At 37.7% G+C, this 19,721-nt stretch overlaps 1 protein-coding gene across 1 annotated transcript; it reads left to right on the forward strand.

The window, feature by feature from the left end:
• Positions 1–9,485: 9,485 nt before the first annotated feature.
• Positions 9,486–11,690, forward strand: LOC137962967 (protein JASON-like). Its single transcript, XM_068810122.1, has 4 exons — positions 9,486–9,743; positions 9,840–9,928; positions 10,154–11,156; positions 11,293–11,690. Exons 1-4 carry the CDS (start codon positions 9,663–9,665, stop codon positions 11,377–11,379), a joined length of 1,260 nt encoding a protein of 419 aa, XP_068666223.1. The 5' UTR covers positions 9,486–9,662; the 3' UTR covers positions 11,380–11,690.
• The last annotated feature ends 8,031 nt before the right edge of the window (positions 11,691–19,721 follow it).

Here is a 19,721-nt window from a genome sequence, read left to right on the forward strand (position 1 = left end):
GACTCTGATGCTGAAGAAGATTCGGATTCTTGCTTTTGTACCATAATGTAGGCCTCGTGCAGTACATCCATATGTTGGGTTTAATTTACTGTCTGTTATAAAAGCAGTGCAATCCCTTGGAGAGGTTTGGATATTGGACAGTTGCAACTCATTTTGATTATTGGATCATGGGATCGAAGGTCCCAAAAGGAATGGCAGGATCTCCATGTTGTCATACTTCCATGGTTAATCTATGACAGACAAATTCTTACAGGTGCTAGGGTTGGTTCCTGACATACTTGGGGAACAACAGATTTCATTACACGCATCCATGTACTTCAATTTTCTCACCCAGATCTGTAAGATATTCGCATGTATTGGAGCGCCAACAATCTCCACATTTCATGAATTTTCCTTCCTCGTTTCAGTATCAATAATACTTGGATGTAATATAATTTGTGCTAATCTGATGTTAGCACCTTCTAGTCAAGATTTTTATGCATATGGCAGTTCACTGGTTTTTACTTCCTCCAGATCCCATCTGCTATTTGTGAGGGAGGAATTCAGACAAAGTGGTTTTTTCCCCTTTCTAAAAGAGAAATTGGATTGGGTGTCTTTTCTTGACAATAAATGAGGATTGTCTCCCTACTGTTTTAACAGGAAGCAGAATTTTTTACCATCAGAAGTAATTTAGGTTCCGAAATATTCCTTCTACAGTGGTGTGTTCAATTCTTTTACATTTCACAAACTCACTGCAATAATTTGGACAGGTCCAGTGTAACTGTTTTATAAGAAAGGCACCTAATGTTGGTATTTTCTTGTGTGACAATGGTTAAGTGGGTGTCTGTCTTGGTCTGTTAGCAAATGGTTTTATAGGGATTGCTTTCCATCACTTGGATTTGGATACCGTGCAGGGCATTGGCTTTTCCATCATTTTTTAAATTTAATCCAGACTCTGGACGCATATCAAATCAAAAGCTGCCAGGGAGCAAGGGAAACAGGAGATTGCACCAGGAAGAATCATTGGTGGACTTGCTCATCCGCTTGGAGAATCGTCCTGCGTCCATCTCGTTTTCCTTTCTCATTTATCTAACTAGCGTCGCTCCACAAGATTGCTTGACCTTGATAATATTCCATTATTTTATTGAAACGATAAGATCTGGAAGTAGTTTTTTTTTAGTCAATGAGAATCAAAATCTTCTTCGGGAGAGAGAAAAAGCCCAAAGTTGCATGGGCTGATGTGGCTGTGTAGTTAGAAGAGTAAACGGGTAAGGGGTATTTCTTTACCCGTTTGATTGAAACCAGAAAAGTTACTCTGTTATCAATTTTTTTTTACTCGATTAGCTGTTGATAATAAAATATTTTAATAAAATTAGTGCAAGAGTCAAAATATTCATACAAACAAGTAACACTAATAAAACTGATATTTGATATAAAAATTGGGGAAAATGGAGTGGATCATTTCTTCTAATATTTATAAAAGAGAATGTTGACCCATTGGGAGAAACACCCACAACAAAAATTAAAATTAAAATTTTTATTTATTATTAAGTAATTACATAATCAGTACGAAATAATTGTTATCCATATCTTTTTATTTAATAAACAGTAAATAGGTAAATGAATAAATTTATTTAAATATTTAATTGAGTAAGAATTTTTTATCCGGATCACATGGTTGTTGGGACTCATATAATGTGCTTAGTGACTACACTCTGATAACCCAATTCATATTACATAAACGGCAGCTGCAAAGTGCATTGCATCACCGTCTAGGCCTACCTTTATTACCCAAGGATTGATCAATTCTAATTTTGAATTCATGTCGTTTATGGATGGTGAGATTTTTTGGGGATAATAAGGGTCGTATATGCTTTGGGTCGAATTTTACGAGGAACCTGACCTGAAAATTCCTAGGTTTTGGTTTTTAATTTCACCCCGTAGGCAGGGGACTCTGTAGGAAGAAAAACCTGTCGAGTTTCATGTTGGGGATGAGTTTTACCAAACCTGACCTGATCCCGGCCCATATATAAGACAAAAATATAAAATGGGATTGAGATGGGTCGAGTTTAAGGGGATAGGGCAGAGACAGGTCGGGTTTATGAGGATGGTATAGGGACAAGGTTATGAGTATGGTGATCCTATTAGGGTCGGGTTTCATGATTCGGGTTTGGGTTTTGGTAAACCCAACCCCGACCTGACATATGCCCACCCCTAAGGGTAACGCCTGTTCATGTGCCATTTTTATGGTGCCTACTTGAGAACATAGATACGCTCTTGGTGCTTGAATCAAATACAAATAACTTCTCACTTTTACCTCGCTAGAAGCATTGGAGCCTATAGTGATTAATTCCTATATGTCTTGAACAAACGTGCTGCCTTACTTCTTTAATAAATTATATAGTCTGGGTATGAGCTACACAAACGTTATTCATAACTCTAAGTTAGGGGTGTAAACTGATTGGATCCAGTTTAGATACTAGAATTTTGGATTTGTTGGAAGACAGGGCCCAAGCCCACACGACCAAGGAAGACTCACATATTGAAGTGTATTAGAAGATGGGCTCAAGCCCATAAAACCAAGGAAAACCCATGGATCTAAGATAAATAGAAGACGGGCTCAAGGCCCATACACCCACATACGTTGACAGCAGGATGTTAAATAAAGGGTCAACTCATAGAGATGACATTGATGTAATTAAGCTAAAGTTCCAAGGTTAAAACCCTAAACTCTAAACTCTAAGTTTAGGGGTATTATTATAATATAGTAGTTTCATAAATCTATAAATAAAGCTTTAGGGGGAGGGTAAGGAGAATCAATTCCATAACCCTTCTTACTCCAATTTTTTTCCTAATGAGTTTCTTTCCCTTTTTCTCCATGAGCTAAATTCATGGAGTCGTGAAAATCAAAGTTCTATGGTTTTCATATCTCATTCCCCGTTGGGTTTTTTTTCATAATTGCTAGATATTAGTTTTTTTTATTTTTTAGTTTTATTGAAACCAGTTGCGCTAAAACCTCAAAGCATTAGTGAAGGAGCAACATGAATATAAAAGAGTGTTAGGTTCTTCCCTTGCCATGGATCGAGTCACGCTTCTTTACTCTCTTCCCTCCATGGTTGATCTTGACGTTGGAAGAGAAACCTTGTTTCTTGAACGAGTAATGGTGGAACTCAATTTAGAATGAAGGAGCTTTGGAGGAAGCTCAACCTTGGACCTCAAAGGGAGAATCCGACCTTGACCTCTGAGGGAGAATCAGACCTGTAAAATATAATTTTCTCAATACTTGCCTCTCTTTTCCTTCACGTCCCCCTAAATAGGGTTGAGGACGAAAATACAAAGATGACCCATTAGGTCAAGTGGTTCACGCCACATTACACTGAACCAACCCAAATTAAACCAAACCAAATAAAGTAAACCAAACCGAATTGAAATTACATGAAAAGTAAATTGACATAATTTAATTCCTATGCCTATGGATAACTCGTGATGCTATGGAGTCCATAACATCACCCCCCCCCCCCCCCCCCCCCCTTGGAGAAAGAGCTTGTCCTCAAGTTCAAAGTATGGGTAGAGGGTGCGAAACGCCACTAATGGCTCCCATGTCATGTCACTGGGGTCAACATCAGCCCATTGCACTAAGATCTCCCAATCACTGTGAATACGACGAGTTTGTAATACCTGTGCCGGGGTAGAAAGTACACGTCCCTCATGGAGTGGTGGCAGCGGGGTGTGCAGCATGGGCGAATCACCGTGGAAGGCCTTTAATTGTGAGACATGAAAGACGTTGTGAATTCTGGCCTCTGGTGGAAGCTGCAATCTGTAGGCCATTGTCCCAATGCGGTCCATCACCTGAAAGGGACCATAATATTTTGGAGAGAGCTTGTGACGTTTGGAGGCTGTCAACGACAGCTGCCTGTAGTGTTGGAGATGCAACCAAACATAATCTCCAGGAGAAAAGAAGACTTCCCGGTGCTTCTTGTCATAATATTGTTTCATAGAATTTTGTGCCTTCTGTAGATGAGTGCGCACCTCTGTGATGAATGTGTCTCTTTCAGCCAATGCTTGGTCCAAAGTTGCGACTTTAGAGGCCCCTGGTTCATAGGCTAAAAGACGGGGAGGTTCTCTACCATATACCACCTTGAATGGGGTTGTGCCGAGAGCACTGTGGTAGGAGGTGTTGTAACAGAACTCAGCCCAGGCGAGCCACTTAACCCACCTCTTAGGTGAGTCCCCCACGAAACAGCGGAGATACATTTCAATGGTTCTGTTGACGACCTCTGTCTGACCATCAGTCTGTGGATGGTAGGCTGAAGAAAAGGCTAACGTTGTGCCTTGTAACTTGAAGAGTTCTTTCCAGAAGGTACTTGTAAAGATTGCATCCCTATCACTGGTAATTGAATTAGGCATCCCATGTAATCGTACAATGTTATCCATAAAAAGTTGAGCTACCTGCATTGCAGTGTAAGGATGTGCCAGAGGAATGAAATGCCCATATTTAGAGAAACGATCCACCACTACCAGGATAATAGATTTACCCGACGAAGAGGGAAGTCCATCTATGAAGTCCATAGAAATATCAGACCAAACCTGTGACGGAAGCTGAAGTGGTTGGAGTAACCCCGTTGGACTTAATGTTTCAGCTTTATTCCATTGACAAGTCTGACAAGCCGCCACATAATCAGCTATACTGCGCTTCATGCCCCTCCAATAAAATTCCCTACTGATTCGAAAATATGTTTTCTGTCGGCCCTCATGTGTACTGTCATGGAAGGAGGCCAAAATGCTGTTAATCAGAGGGGATGTGTGGTGTAGAAAAATTCTGTTTTTGTAGAGGACGAGATTGTCCTGAACCGTCCAATGTCGTGCCACTATGCCCTGCTGGATATCCTTGCATAAGGAGATAATATCTGGGTACTGTTGTGCCTCTTCCTGTACAGAATCCAACAAGAGAGCTCTGGGCTGACTGATGGCGTTTAATTGCGGCTCTGGACCGTCCCAGCGAGATAAGGCATCAGCCCCTACATTCAAACTTCCCGGTTTATACTCGATAGAAAAGTCAAACCCCATAAGCTTACTTAACCAATGCTGTTGTGGTGAAGTAGTGAGACGCTGCTCAAGAAGATACTTGAGGCTGCAATGATCAGTGCGAATCAAAAAACAACGTCCCCAAAGATAAGGGCGCCAAAGCTGTATAGCTTTCACCAATCCAATCAATTCCCTCTCATAAGCTGCCAACTTGTGGTGGTGTTGGCCCAGTTGATGGCTAAAATAAGCAATCGGGTGGCCCTGTTGGTGCAACACTGCACCAATACCGCCCCCCGAAGCATCACATTCCACTACAAAGGACTCCTCAAAGTCGGGGAGCTGCAAAACTGGGGCTGATGATAAGGCGTCTTTCAATTGCTGAAAGGAATGAGCTGCTGTCTCTGACCAGGTAAAAGCATTATGTAGCTCATCTAACAGTTCGTCCACCACTGGAATAGGAAATTTATCTTTAATTGTATGGGCATTGAGTTCTCGGTAATCCACACAGAACCTCCATGACTTATCATGCTTGCGGACTAGTAATACCGGTGAAGAAAAAGGAGACCTGCTGGGCTGAATAATACCCTGTGCTAACATCTGCTGGCACTGCCTTTCAATCTCATCCTTCTGTAAGTGAGGGTAACGATACGGAAGTACCACTACCGGCTCGGTCCCCGTTTTGAAACGGATACGGTGATCATAGTGCCTAAGTGACGGTAAGGCAGTAGGGTCTTAAAAGATATCCTCAAATTCTGTAAGTAAGTGAGATAACTGGCATGTATTTGTGGACTGGACCTGGGCAACCTGTAGTGCATAGGTGAGTGGTGCTTGTGTGCCATGAAATATAATCTGATGTTGGTCCTTTATAAAAGACATGGTCAGAGCTTGGAAATCCCATAGTATTGGTCCCAACAATTGTAGCCATTTAATTCCTAGCACCAAATCGAATCCTGATAGTGGAATCACCAAAAAATCTGCAACAAATTTATATCCCTCAATATCAAAGTGTGTGGCTGGTGATATGCCTACACTAGTAATTTTAGCCCCATTGGCTACTGATACAGAAAGACCATTCTGTTGTTGTACTACTAACCCAAGTTGTTCTGCCGCCTGCTGACTGATGAAATTATGTGTACTACCCGAGTCAACTAAAGCCAGTAACTGTAATTGATGTAATTGGGCTTTAACCTGCATTGTGCTTGCACTGTGTAGACCAGTCATAGCATGAAGGGAAATCTCTGGATCTTCGTGGTCAGTTTCCACAATTTCTTCCTCTTGTGGTATTTCGTCTCCATCCTCCCACAGACATATACTGAATAATCGTTTGCAGTGGTGACCAAAAACATACTGTTCATCACAATTAAAACAGAGGCCCTTGGCCTTTCTCTGCTCCATTTCCTGTCTAATAAGTTTTTTGAAGTAAGGAGCAGGTGGAGCTGAATTAGAAATGTCTGGGCGTGGGGCTGCACTGTCTCTAAATCTTGGAAGTCCATAGGAATGGTTTGGCGCAGAGGCATTGTGCCTTCCTGGCCAAGCTGGTTTTCTGACCAGTGACTCCTTTAGAACACGCTACTTGTGCTCAATTGCTCTGGCTAAATTCATAGCGTGGTCTAAATCTGTAGGAGCATGTAATTCAACTTCTAAACGCAGAGCTTCTGTCAAACCAACAGTAAAAATATGAACATACTGTGTGTGGCTAACAAACTGGTTTGCTCGGGCTAACCTTTCTTGGAAGGTCTTTTGGTACACCTCTAGTGTTCCAGTTTGTTTGTAATTGATTAATTCGCCCAATGGATTGCTAATAGCAGGAGGACCAAATCTCATCATGCAAGACTGTCTAAAAGTTGCCCAATCCTGAACAACTTGGTCATTTCGGAATTGGTGGTACCATAGAAGCGCTTCATCGAGCATGTGGTAGGCGGCCAAATACACTTTCTCATCCGCAGGTGTTTTTTGATGGTAAAAGAACTGATCATACTTGGCTAACCAAATCAAAGGGTCCTTAGACCCATCATACGTAGGAAAGTCAAGTTTTAAATACCTGGGCACAGTGTTTGGTCCTTGAACGGCAGGCCCCAGATGGGAATGGTGTTGACGCATTGGTGGTTGTGGGGGAGGTGGTGGGTGGAAGGGATGGTGTTCGGCCGGTGGAGAGTAGGCAGCTAGAGGTTGGGCTCGTGTATCATGGTCCTCTTATTACCGGAGGAGAGCTTGGATGGCAGCATCCATTGATTTTATTGCCTCACGCAAATCAGAGGTTGTTTGATGCACCTCTTCTAGGGCATGAGCCTGGTTATCTGTCCTTTGCCTATTATCTTCCACTAACTGTCTCAAATCGTCAGGGGAAGAGGAATCCCCAAGGTTGGACCTGTCTGATACCAAGATGTTAGGTTCTTCCCTTGCCATGGATCGAGTCACCCTTCTTTCCTCTCTTCCCTCCATGGTTGATCTTGACGTTGGAAGAGAAACCTTGTTTCTTGAACTAGTAATGGTGGAACTCAATTTAGAATGAAGGAGCTTTGGAGGAAGCTCAACCTTGGACCTCAAAGGGAGAATCCGACCTTAACCTCTAAGGGAGAATCAGACCTGTAAAATATAATTTTCTCAATACTTGCCTCTCTTTTCCTTCACGTCCCCCTAAATAGGGTTGAGGACGAAAATACAAAGATGACCCATTAGGTCAAGTGGTTCACGCCACATTACACTGAACCAACCCAAATTAAACCAAACCGAATTGAAATTACATGAAAAGTAAATTGACATAATTTAATTCCTATGGCTATGGATAACTCGTGATGCTATGGAGTCCATAACAAAGAGATCGACTAGGTCGATATTAAATTCTCAACACTCCCCCACACGTTGCCATTTGCTGCTCGTGGAAACAGGTCGGAGCCAGACTCGAACTCTGGACCAACCTTGCTTTGTAATATTGAAACCATTTGCGTTAAAACCTCAAGACATTAATGAAGGCGCAACATGAATATAAGAGAGATCGGCCCGGTCGATATTAAATTCTCAACACTCCCTTGCACGTTGCCATTTGTGACTCGTGGAAACAAGTGGGAGCGAGACTCGAACTCGGGACCAACCTTGCTCTGATACCATATTGAAACTAGTTGTGCTAAAACCTCGAGGCATTAGTGAAAGCGCAACATGAATATAAGAGAGATCGGCCCGATTGATATTAAATTCTCAACACTCCCCCGCACGTTGCCATTTGTGGCTCATGGAAACAAGTGGGAGCGAGACTCGAACTCAGGACCAACCTTGCTCTGATACCATATTGAAACCATTTGCGTTAAACCTCGAGGCATTAGTAAAGGCGCAACATGAATATAAAAGGGATCAGCCCGGTTGATATTAAATTCTCAACAAATTTTATGTATTTTTGTTTTTCTGGTATAAGAGACGTTTGTGATGTCGGGGAGAAAAAAAAAATTTGTTTATTCCTTCTGGAGTTCTGAAAGGAGTCCAGAGACGCAGTCGTTGCCGTTTTCGGCTTTTCGATTTACCTAGCGAACGCTAGTAGTTTCTACACCATGTACGGAGCGAGAGATTGGTGGTAGTGGAGCTAGTGGCTACACACCTTACAACTATGGTGGTCTTCCTTCTTTTCCAGTGACGATAAATAAATAGAAATAATAATCAATCTTATATATTACCATACTTATCCGATAAATTTTCAGTAAAATAAAATTTCAAATAAAAATTTGCCATGAAAATTGCCTTGTGTTGAGAAATTTTTAAGAAAAATTAAATGCACCGGCTTTTTTCAAGAAAAAAATAGAAATTAATAATCAAACTGATATATTACCATACTTATCCTATAAATTTTCAGTATAATAAAATATCAAATACAAAATTGCCATAAAAATTGTTTTATGCTGAAAGTATTACAATATCAATTGTTAAAAACTTATTCAAAAAAATTTCATATGATTTTTTTACCCTTCTTAGCTAGAAAATCTAACCTAAAAAATATATAATTTCTTGTATTTTCTTAGTAAGAATTTTCGGGTCGAAAAATATTTCCAGGAAACCAAAAGTACTAATAGTCCCTGGAACATATTTCTACTAGAAATAATTTTTTAGTATTTTATGAAAAAGCATTAACAGGGCCTAATAGGATTTTAAGAGAAGGTTTCTTAAAAATATGTATCTGAAAAATCATTTTTAGTTTTTCCTAAGCCAGAGGCTCTAACGGAACCTGAAAATTGAAAAAATTAAAACGCGTGGAGCATACGGGCTCAAATTGGCCCAGAGTGACTGCCCCACTGCCGTACCTTCGGGCATTTGAAAGATTCTTTTGCAGTGGGCCGGGTCGACGGAAGTGGGGCAAACACCTAGCCAGCAACGGCCACTCTCCCAAGGCTCCCTCGTCTCAACAGCTGTAATTTCTGATTTATTTAATTCAAAATGGCCTTTTCATCATTGCTTCCAACGGTCATATTCTCGCAACATCTTCTTAACCAAAACTTCGAATTTTCATGACCGTTTTGTCCTCCAGTTACGGCTTTCCCCGGTCCTCTCCTCCTCGTCCCCTTCCTCATCCGATTTCTCGTTTCTACATTCGCCGGCATGTTCTAGACAGAGAAATTTAGTCTTCCCCGTTCTTTCCTCTCCGATACATATCCAAGACCAAAACCAGATCGTCGATGGGGTGTTTCCTCGCCTGTTTTGGTTCAGTTGATAGGAGACGGCAAAAGCGCGGACGGAAATCGTTACCCCGAGATCGAGTAAGAAATTCTCCTAGCTTGACGGCCAGTGATGATTAATAGTTATGGTACCATCTATGTCTTTGTCACTGATCAAACATCTCTTATTTATTTCAGAGTCGTAGAAACTATGAATCCCTGCAACCTGCTTCTCCTGCGAAGCAGTCCGCAACCGAAGAAGCAGTTGTTTCCCTACTGGAATCAAGGTAAGTATTACAGTTAATGTTTTTCTCTTTCTTTTGAGGGGGTTTATTGTGTTTTCTTGTGATTTTGATCTATAACATTATGTTTTACTTGTTAAGGGTTTGCACCAAAGTTAACTTTGGTATATTTGTTGACATCATTTTCGCTCAATTAGGTGGTGCTTCATACACGTTTGACATCTTGGCTAGCTGAAAATACCTTTATTCTCTTTCTATCATTTTTTACAGGGAAAAAGCGGAGAACTTGAGCTTCAATAGTAGAAAAAAGGTAACCTTTGATCTGAATGTCAACACATACATCGAAGTACACAACAGCACTGAAGTTCTAAATTCATATCAAGCGGATGAAGAGAAAGAAACGGAAAACAGTGACGCCAAAGCTGAGAAACAAAATGAAGCTTCAACAGATAGTGCTACTCAGTCCAATAGTAGCACCAATCCTGTGTCTTTCCCTTCAAATCATCGATACCAAAATTGTTTACTTAGTGATGAAGAAGTTGGTGATGATGATGATGATGATGATGATGATGATGAAATTGAATCTGGGGATAGTGATTTTGAAGAGGTTGACGATGATGGTATAGAAGAGTCTTATGAGTCCTGTTTCTCTCTACCATTGGGGAGCGAAGGAAAAACTAGTCCTCATTTTGATGCCAAAACAGAAGTTAATAGCCCCACGCCTATCAACTCTGTCAATGGGCCACGAGACCGAAGCCAATATGTCCATTCTGTACTCAACCCTATTGAAAATTTATCTCAGTGGAAAGCTGTGAAGGCAAAACCAATCCCATTGAAGAATCAAAAGGAAAACATTGCTCTAGAGGAAGCCTCTAGTTTTGAGCTAATTTTCCAGTCTCCCAAGCCTAAAAAACCTTTTGAGACTGACCCAAAAGACACTCTTTCAAATCCATCTCCAAATCAAGAAATTCCTGTAGATGCTAGCCTCTCCAATTGGTTGGTTTCACCCATGACAACATCAGGCATAACTGTATCACCAGAAAAGAATGTCTCTCCGAGATCTAATTCATCCAAAAAGTATGAAGACAGACCAATCTTAGGTGCTTTAACAGTTGAAGAGATTCGGTGGTCAGCATCTTCATCACCAAGAAGGTCACCCAGTAGGAGCCCCGATGAAATCCCAATCTTGGGAACAGTGGGAAGTTACTGGAATCATCAGAACAAAACTATGGATTTAAAAGGGCTACCAAATACTTCAAGCAAATACAGTGAGGTACGATGTTGCGAAACTGAAGAAACAGGGGAATGTTTTGTGTAACTTTCAAGGGGGAAGTATTTAAGGTTTTTCAGATTTCCTGATATGTAAAATTGATACTGATGAAACCATAATATTTTTGGTGTGTATGCAGGATAAGAGAGTGAACTGGCATTCTACTCCATTTGAGGTGAGGTTCGAAAGGGCGTTGAGCAGTGGTGCTGCAGAAATGACTTGTTAAGGGATTTTGTGTGCAGGTTGATGTGTGATGCTTTTGTGTATACATCAGTTTTCTTGTTTCTACCTTTTGTCGAAGGCTTTATGGGGTGTTGTTTGTTGTAATGCCTGTGAAATGACTTGGTTATAGATATGTATTTGTTATTCTTTAATATAGTACATAGATAGAAAAACTCAGTTTTTACCAAAAAAATGGAAAAATTTTGTTTGTGACATTTCCGTTCAATAATAGAAATATTATTCCTTGCCTTTGTGAAATAAGACTACCAACTTTCCCTCTAGCAGGGGGCTATTCCCTTCAAGTAGCTTGTAAAAAGGGTCCATTTTCTCACATGTTAATGAATCTCAGTCACATTGAATATTCACATTACATTTTCTCACATAGTGAATCTCATTCACTAGCAAGTCCCATTATGCTGATACTATATGGCAATCACAAGGGGCTATTTCTCAAGTTGCTCCATTGCAGTAATATGAGGCTAATAGCATGAGACTCCACTTTCCCGATCTCATTAACAAAGCTTCTTTTTTTCCTTTTTCTTTTTTTGGTAGCAAAGCTTCTTTTACTAACAAGAGGCTAAACAAATCTTTGCATGTGTGTGTATGTGTAATTAGAAAAAGATAACACTGAACACAAGTTATGTACATCAAAGAATATTAAAAAAAAAAAAAAAGGGGATGAATAGTGAATGAACGGATCACCCTCAACAACATAAAAGTTTCAAAGCCAATAAAGTGTTTCAACAAATGCTCCAACAAAACGATCTTTCAGTGGTAGCCAGAAAAATCTTCAAACACTAGAACATTTAGTATGACTGATAAGATTCTATGTACTATCCCTCAGTTCCTGCTATCATACATTTGAGCAGTTCAACAACTTTCTTCACTTGTCCATGAATCAATTCAGAATTTAATTCTAAGCATGAGTTTTATTCTTGATTCTCACTTGTATGAAAACCTAGACATAAGTAATCTTTGTCTAATTGGCAACAATAGATTATTAAAGCATGTTATTGAATATATTTAGTATAATTCAAATTTGCCTACTTATGCTAAATTAAACTTGATATACACCTTACCTAGAGTAGTGAAGATATAAATAGAAAATACAATCAAGATCTTCATAGAGCACATAGGTCTACAATTAGACGATGAACTTTAGAGACTCAGACAAATAATAAAATTACAAATCATGTTGTGCTTAGAATGGTGAAACCCTCTTTTGAGTCTCATCCAAGCTTAATCTTTGAGTATGAGGCCATAATAGTTAAAACTCTATAAAGTCAAAGATAAAAATACCTTGAGAAAAAATAAATGAACTTAAAGTGAGTTTAATGGGTGACCTCTTCTTTTTTTCTTGGACTTCAAGTGGTTCAAATTGAAAATAAAATCTTCAGGTCCAAGTTACAAAAGAACTCTTGTATGTTAAAAATTGTATGGTGAGAGTATTTATAACATCGATCTCTTTCAAAATACCCATCTTAGGGTTGCACACGAATAGGGGGTGTTAAAAAATAAATATGGAAGCGTTTTACCTAACTTTCATGGAAAGGAGTTGTTAGAAACTAGACGCCCTAATTTTAAATTGTTAAATTTATAAAAAAGAGAAATACTTCATTGACTTGTTATAATCAGAGTACATGAACCTCTATTTATAAATAGAGGAAGATAGTAGAGACCAATTACAATTAAACTACCATTGTCCCAATTACACCCAAACTCTAACACTTAAAGATAAGTCCTAGCATAATTAAATAATTCAATATAAATAAAAGACAAACATAACTCAAACTAGAACTCTTCTATGAGGGGTGACCATAAGATAAATATGCCAGCTCGTGGCTATCTTTGTGGGTCCTTCTTGATTTTCCAACTAGCTTGTGGTTATCTTTGTGAGTTCCATTTGATCTTCCAACTTATGTGATAAATATGACAGCTCGTGGTAATCATGGTGGGTTCTACTTCTTATGGGTTTGGGCCCATCTTCCAACACTCTTAGATATGTGGGTCTTCCTTGATCGTGTGGGCTTGAGCCCATCTTCCAACACTCCCCCCTCAAGTTGGGGGTGAGAAAACATCATGTAGAAATGGGTAAGTGATTCAGACTATGAACATGAACTTGAAGAATTACTTGAAAATTGTATTAAAAGCATAGATAAACATAAAACATGTGCTGCCCAAAAACAAAAATTAGCCAAGCTTTAGAGTGAAGTAGTTGCTTTAAAGGAAGCAAATAATGGCCATGTGGCCAATGCTTTAAAGCAACAACAATTAACTGATAAATTATCTTGTGATAAATTGGACTTTGAAAAGAAGTGCATTGAATTGGAGAAAAATCTCTAAGTTGCAATTACTAACAAGAATGCACGCAAAGGGCAAAATAGGAGGAATGTGAACAAGCATGAGCATAAATATACTCATTTGCCTCATATTAGATGTTATTATTTGTTAGATTTTAGGTTTTCATGCTTAGAATAACTAGGTTTTAGGGGAAGAAAAAAGAGAACGAAGGAGAAAAATAGAGAAGAGAGTTTAGGAGAGAAGGCTAGGCACATGAGGCAAGAAAGGAGATGGAGAAAGTAAGGAATTAGGGTAGGTGCACGAGTGCATCCCCCCGCCCCTCCTCTTAGTTTGATACTAATAGTTTTAGGGTGGAAACCCTTGTAAGTGAGTCAGAAAAGAAGTGGGAATTGAGGTACAAATAAAATATTAGAAAGTGAGAGAGAGAGGGTGATAAAGTGGATGTATCATTACCCTGTGAGAAAATTGGAGCCACCATGAATGAGTGATTGAATGAGTGTAGGAATGAGAGAGCTTCAAGACATTCAAGACCAAAACCCAGGAGAGAGAGAGAGCCAAGGCAAGGGTTGAATTATAGAAGGATTACAAGGGTTTATATAGGTTTTTTAAAAACCTTAAAGGAGGAATAAATCACAAGGACTTCCTCTTACAAATTGTAATCTAGGTGTCTTGACATAGTTATATAAATCAATTCAAAATAGACTTCAATCATTCCTTTCTTCTTCCTTTGATTTTGGATCTTGATTTCTTTGTTTGATTTTGCCTTGATCTTCTTCCTTTGATTGAGTAATTTGAAATTTGTCTCCTTGATTGATTTTATCACGATTTGTAGAGGATCCTTGAGTTTGATGTAGTGGAATTTGCAAGTGAGAGATTGAAGGGATTGAATTCTCTAGAACCATGCATGGGGATGTCCTCTTTTAAGTGGATGATGTGGACATCACCCTTACATGTGTAATTGTCCCGCTTTTCCTCTTGTGCCACTTTTGAATGAACATGGTCTTCCTTTGTAGTGAAGGGTTTTGGTGTAACTTCAAATAATGTACTTTCTTGTAATTGTCTTTGTATGTTCATATTTCTTTGTTTCTTTTTATTCCCCCTCAGGCTAAACTGAGAGGTCAACCGAACATTTAGCTTGGTGATAAGTTGTCGAAGATGACTGGAAGAGATCAGTTTGGTGCAAATGTCTGCATGCTGGTTGACAAAGGGAATATGATGAACTTGAAGACATCCCTTTGTAAAATTCTCACAAACAAAATGATAGTCTTTGCCAATATGTTTACTACGAGAGTGCAAAACAGGGTTGTAACATAAGCAAGTAGCACTTAAATTGTCACATAGAAGAGATGGAGGTAGAGTTGAGTATATGTGCAAATATTTTAGAAAATATTGAAGCCAAGTGATTTTAGCACATGTAGAAGTCATGGCTCTGTATTCAGCTTCAATAGTGGAGTGAGACACAGTAGGTTTTTTTCATTTCATACCAAAAGACTAGGTTGGGTCCTAAGAATACTACATACCTTGTTAGTGGGGAACCACCCCAATCGGCATAAAAAAGGCAAGAATATCTAGTGATGAGGGTTTTGAAAAAAACTAAACCATAGTCTATGATACCTTTAAGATATCGAAGAATTATTTTAATTGGGGTAAACTTAAAAGCAATGGGGGAGTGCACATATTAGGCTACAAGATTGACCAAGAAAGATATATCAGGTCAAGTTAATGTTAAATATTGAAGGGTTCCTATAAGACTTCTATAGTGAGTAGGGCTAGACTAAGGGGTACTTTGAAAATCGAGTTTTGTGTTGGTGGTAAGAGGACTTGTCACAAGTTTACAAGATTCCATCCCTGATCGAGTTAATATATCTTTTAGGTATTTAGTTTGATAAAGAAAATGATTGGTGTGACTTCTACATACTCGAATGCCTAAAATAATATCTAAAGGGCCTAGACTTTTTATAGAGAAAGTATCACTTAGTGTTGTTTCAAAAGTTTGATGAAGCGAGGGGATATTCCTAGTGAGAATAATATCATCCACATAAAGAAGTAGACATAGATGGTTAGATAAAGAATGATAACAAAATAGTGAGGGTTCAACTTTATTGATTTGAAAACCAAAGTAGGAAGTTGTTAAATTTATCATACCAGGTACGAGAGGCTCGTTTGAGACCATAAATAGTTTTTTTGAGCCTACATATATGATTCAGAAGGTGGAACTTTCAAAATCTGGTGGTTGTGTCATAAACACTTTCTCATTAAGAGACCCATGAAGAAAAACATTATTAACATCGGATTGAAGCAATGTTCAGTTATAATGAAGGATTAGGGTGAGTACTACTCAATTGTTTGAGGTCAAACAACAAGACTGAATGTTTGATCATAGTCAATGTCATGAAGTCGACGATGTCCTTGTGCAACAAGACAAGCATTGTATTTTTGGATAGATCCATCATTATTGAACTTGGTTCTAAATGAGACCGTATGACATGCATATTAGAATTCTTAGGGACAAGTTCCCAAGTATTGTTTCATTGATGAGCATTGTACTCATCTTGAATAGCATCATACCATTGAGGAAGTGTAAGAGCAAGTTTATATGACGTAGGCCGATATATATGTGACCATAAGAGCTTGAATGTTAAGGCAACTGGCTTACTCTTTTCTCTAGTAATTAATTGTTTGGGTATCAATGCAAGAAGGATGGAGAGTAGTTGGAATAATTCTATTTTGAAAACTGTCTCACGAAGATTGTGAGGAAGTAGGGTACGAGGTTGGAGGTTTTGTGGAAGAATTGAAAGATAAGTTTGGAGAATTTTGAACATAAATTTCATTAGAGGTTGAAAGAGATGGTGAAGTAGTTGGTGGTTTTGTAATTTGTCAAAAAAAATTGGTACACTAAGAGTAAGTGGAAGCATATTTTAAATTTTTATGGTGATGAATAAGGAAAACATGACTCATAAAATATAATATGCCTAGTGATAAAGACTTCGTTCAAATATGAACAAAAATATTGATAACCTTTATAATAATCATGAAATCCAAGAAAAACACAGGGTAGAGACTATGGTTCAAACTTGGTTTTGTTATAAGGTAGTAAACAAGGAAGACATATACATAAAAAAACATGAACATGATTTTAAGTAGGAGAGGTATTCAAAAGTAAAGAGTAATGAGTTTTACCTGGTAAGGGAGCAGTAGGAAGACGATTAATCAAATATACTGTATTCTAAAAATCTTCAACCCAAAAACTAATTAGAACATTACAATCATGTAACAATGATAATCTAGTTTTAACTATGTATCTACATTTTATTTATCTATTCCATTTTGTCATGGAGTATAAGGACAAGAGAGATGATGAAGAATTCCATATTGAATCAAATAATATTTAAAAAGAGTTTATGTACTCACCTCCTCCATCTGAATGTAAATACCTTGATCGTGTAAGAAAATTGATTTTCCACCTTATTTCAAAATTTAGCAAATGTTCCAAAGGCTCCATTATTACCCTTTAGAGGAAGCAATCACATAAATCTACAATAATCATCAAGAAAAATAATAAAATATTTGAATCCAAATTTAGAAATTAATGGTGAAGGTCCCCATAAATCCGAATGAACCACTTCAAGTGATTTAGTAGTTTTATGTTCAACATGATCAAAAGGAAATTTAATTTCTTTTACCATCTAACAACTAACACAAGTGTCTAAAAAAGAACTTGAATTAGGGAGTAGTTTTATCTAACTAAGGATGAAATCCAAGTTGAAGATGGAGGACCAAGTCTTCTAGGCCACAACATAGATTGTGATTCTTTTGTGACTGCAAAATCTTTTTCTTCTTGAGGAAAGAGGTATAGACCATCATACATTATTCCATTGGCCTTTATTACTATCATGCCACTCCTCTTGGATGTGTGGGCCTTCTCCATACTTGTGTGGGCTTGAGCTCATCTTTTAATATGACAACAAGCGAGCAATCGGTGAGTTCACTTTCCGGTTTAAGATAGCAGAGATAATCAAGCAAATTAAGGATAGCAATGTCGTAAGACCAGTAGGTGAAGGCTGGCAGCAATAATGTCATAATGCCAAGATGACAACATCCTTCCAACATATTAAGGATCTAGCAATAATATCAGGATGTAATGGAATTATTGTCGACAATCACACGGAACTAAGATAAGGATCCAAATATAATTAGTAGCTTTCAAATATCAACTTAAGGCCAATGTAGAGCTTTCCAAGATTAGGAACCACATTGTAGATCCTCCAGAAATTAATCAACGAGAACCAGCAACTTCCAAGTGCTCTAGTACGTGATTTTTAAATTTGCTAACAGTAGAATCACCTGCAACTTCCGAGTGCTCTGGTACGTGCTCTAAAAGTTTTCCAATAGAATACGATCAGCCAAATGATAAGTAAATCTTTTGAATGAGTTGAGACTTCTGACTGCAACTTCCGAATGCCAAGTCCAGCAACTTTTGAAGGCTCTAGTGCGGTAAAGAAGGGTCTATTTCCGACTGGAATGAGTGATAAATCCTCCAACCAGCAGTGCTATTCGTCCATATGGCCCATAGTCTATAGTCTACTATTTCATACACTTTTCAGGCAAGAATGTGGGTTCTACCAAATGATACCAAGAAAAGTATTCAGCATACAAGCAACAGGAACCAACAACTAACTAGTAGTAAGTAATCAATGATGAAGCAGTAAGTAGTCAGACATACTAGTTATCTTTCCATTTCTCAAAAGAAAAGAGTTCGGATGATGAAGTAATAATCAATGAGTAAGTAAGAAGATCAATGATCTCGGGAAAAAAATCAGCCGAAGAGAGATTATCAATGAAAGTACTTGTGAACGTATAGCACCAAGATCGATATATCGAGTGGATTAGTAGATAAACCAATGTATGGATGAGCAACGGATTAGCAACAATAAGCAGTTATAAAACTAAAGGGAAGCATAGGGTATCAATTGCTTCAGATCCAGGAACAACAAGAAAAAGAAAAAAACTCATCTTTGTGTTGTAGAATAATTTCTTCGTGAATCATTATCCGAGTAAAAAAATTTGGAATCTATAAATCACTGCTTTGATACCATGTTGATTTTAGGAATCCATAATATTGATATCAATAACTTAGAGTGTAAGAGAGACGAAGTGAGGAGAAGAGAAGTGGTGAAGTGAGTGAATGAAGAGAGAGAGAGAGAGAGATACGTAAAGAAGAGATGGGAAAATAATGGTTGTAGTTCAATACTCAACCCTCCCCCTTGACCTTTATTTATAGATGACAAAGGTACATAAATTATAAGTATGCCCTTTACCCTAGAGAGAGTGAAGGAGAAATAAAACTTAAGATTAATACAATAATGCCACTCAAGCTTGTTTATGTCTTTCAACATCACCCTTAGTCGTTTCCAATGAAAAAGCCAATGAATAATTATTGAAAGAAAAAATGATTTTTTCTGTTTTTTTATGGAGACACAAAAACTAATAAATTTTGTGAATATGCATTGTTATTAATGTAGATACAAGTATTACATAATTGTTTTTGGAACACAAACACAAAAAAATACGTTGGTTTTTTCCAAAAACTTCAATGAAAGATTAATGAAAGAAAAAATGAAAAAATAATTTTATTAATTAATTAAATTTACTTAAATATTTTTAATATGTTCATTTAAGTAATACTTTAGTTAGTTAATTTTAATTAAATTTTTAATTTTAATTTATTATATTAATTAAATAATTTACTTTAAATAAATATTTTACTTAATTAATTAGTTAAATATTTAAATTATTAAACTATTCATAATTGATGCTTTCATTCTTATGTTAAATAATTATTTTATTATTATTGGTAACTTACACTTAAATTATGCAATTATATTATTTTTATTAAAATTTTTAAAAAAATTAATTTGTAATTTGATGTTTTTATTTAAATCTTGATTTTAGCTATTTGGTTCATATTTTCATGTTTATTTTGATTATTGTTTCAACTACTTTCTATAAATTATTTTTTTGTTTAATGTATTTTCCTTGATTTCA

Source organism: Aristolochia californica, unplaced genomic scaffold, assembly GCF_029961685.1.
Source record: "Aristolochia californica isolate CCGP_79_NKW_82.1479 unplaced genomic scaffold, dmAriCali1.0.hap1 SCAF_4, whole genome shotgun sequence".
NCBI classification, from domain to species: domain Eukaryota; kingdom Viridiplantae; phylum Streptophyta; class Magnoliopsida; order Piperales; family Aristolochiaceae; genus Aristolochia; species Aristolochia californica.

What these genes read in the sequence shown, in the direction of transcription:
- LOC137962967 (XM_068810122.1), top strand. Translation starts at nt 9,663, where the DNA reads ATGGGGTGTTTCCTCGCCTGTTTTGGTTCAGTTGATAGGAGACGGCAA. An exon ending in AATCGTTACCCCGAGATCGA is followed by an intron (nt 9,744 to 9,839) that starts GTAAGAAATTCT and finishes TATTTATTTCAG; the next exon opens with AGTCGTAGAAACTATGAATC. An exon ending in CTTCAAGCAAATACAGTGAG is followed by an intron (nt 11,157 to 11,292) that starts GTACGATGTTGC and finishes GTGTGTATGCAG; the next exon opens with GATAAGAGAGTGAACTGGCA.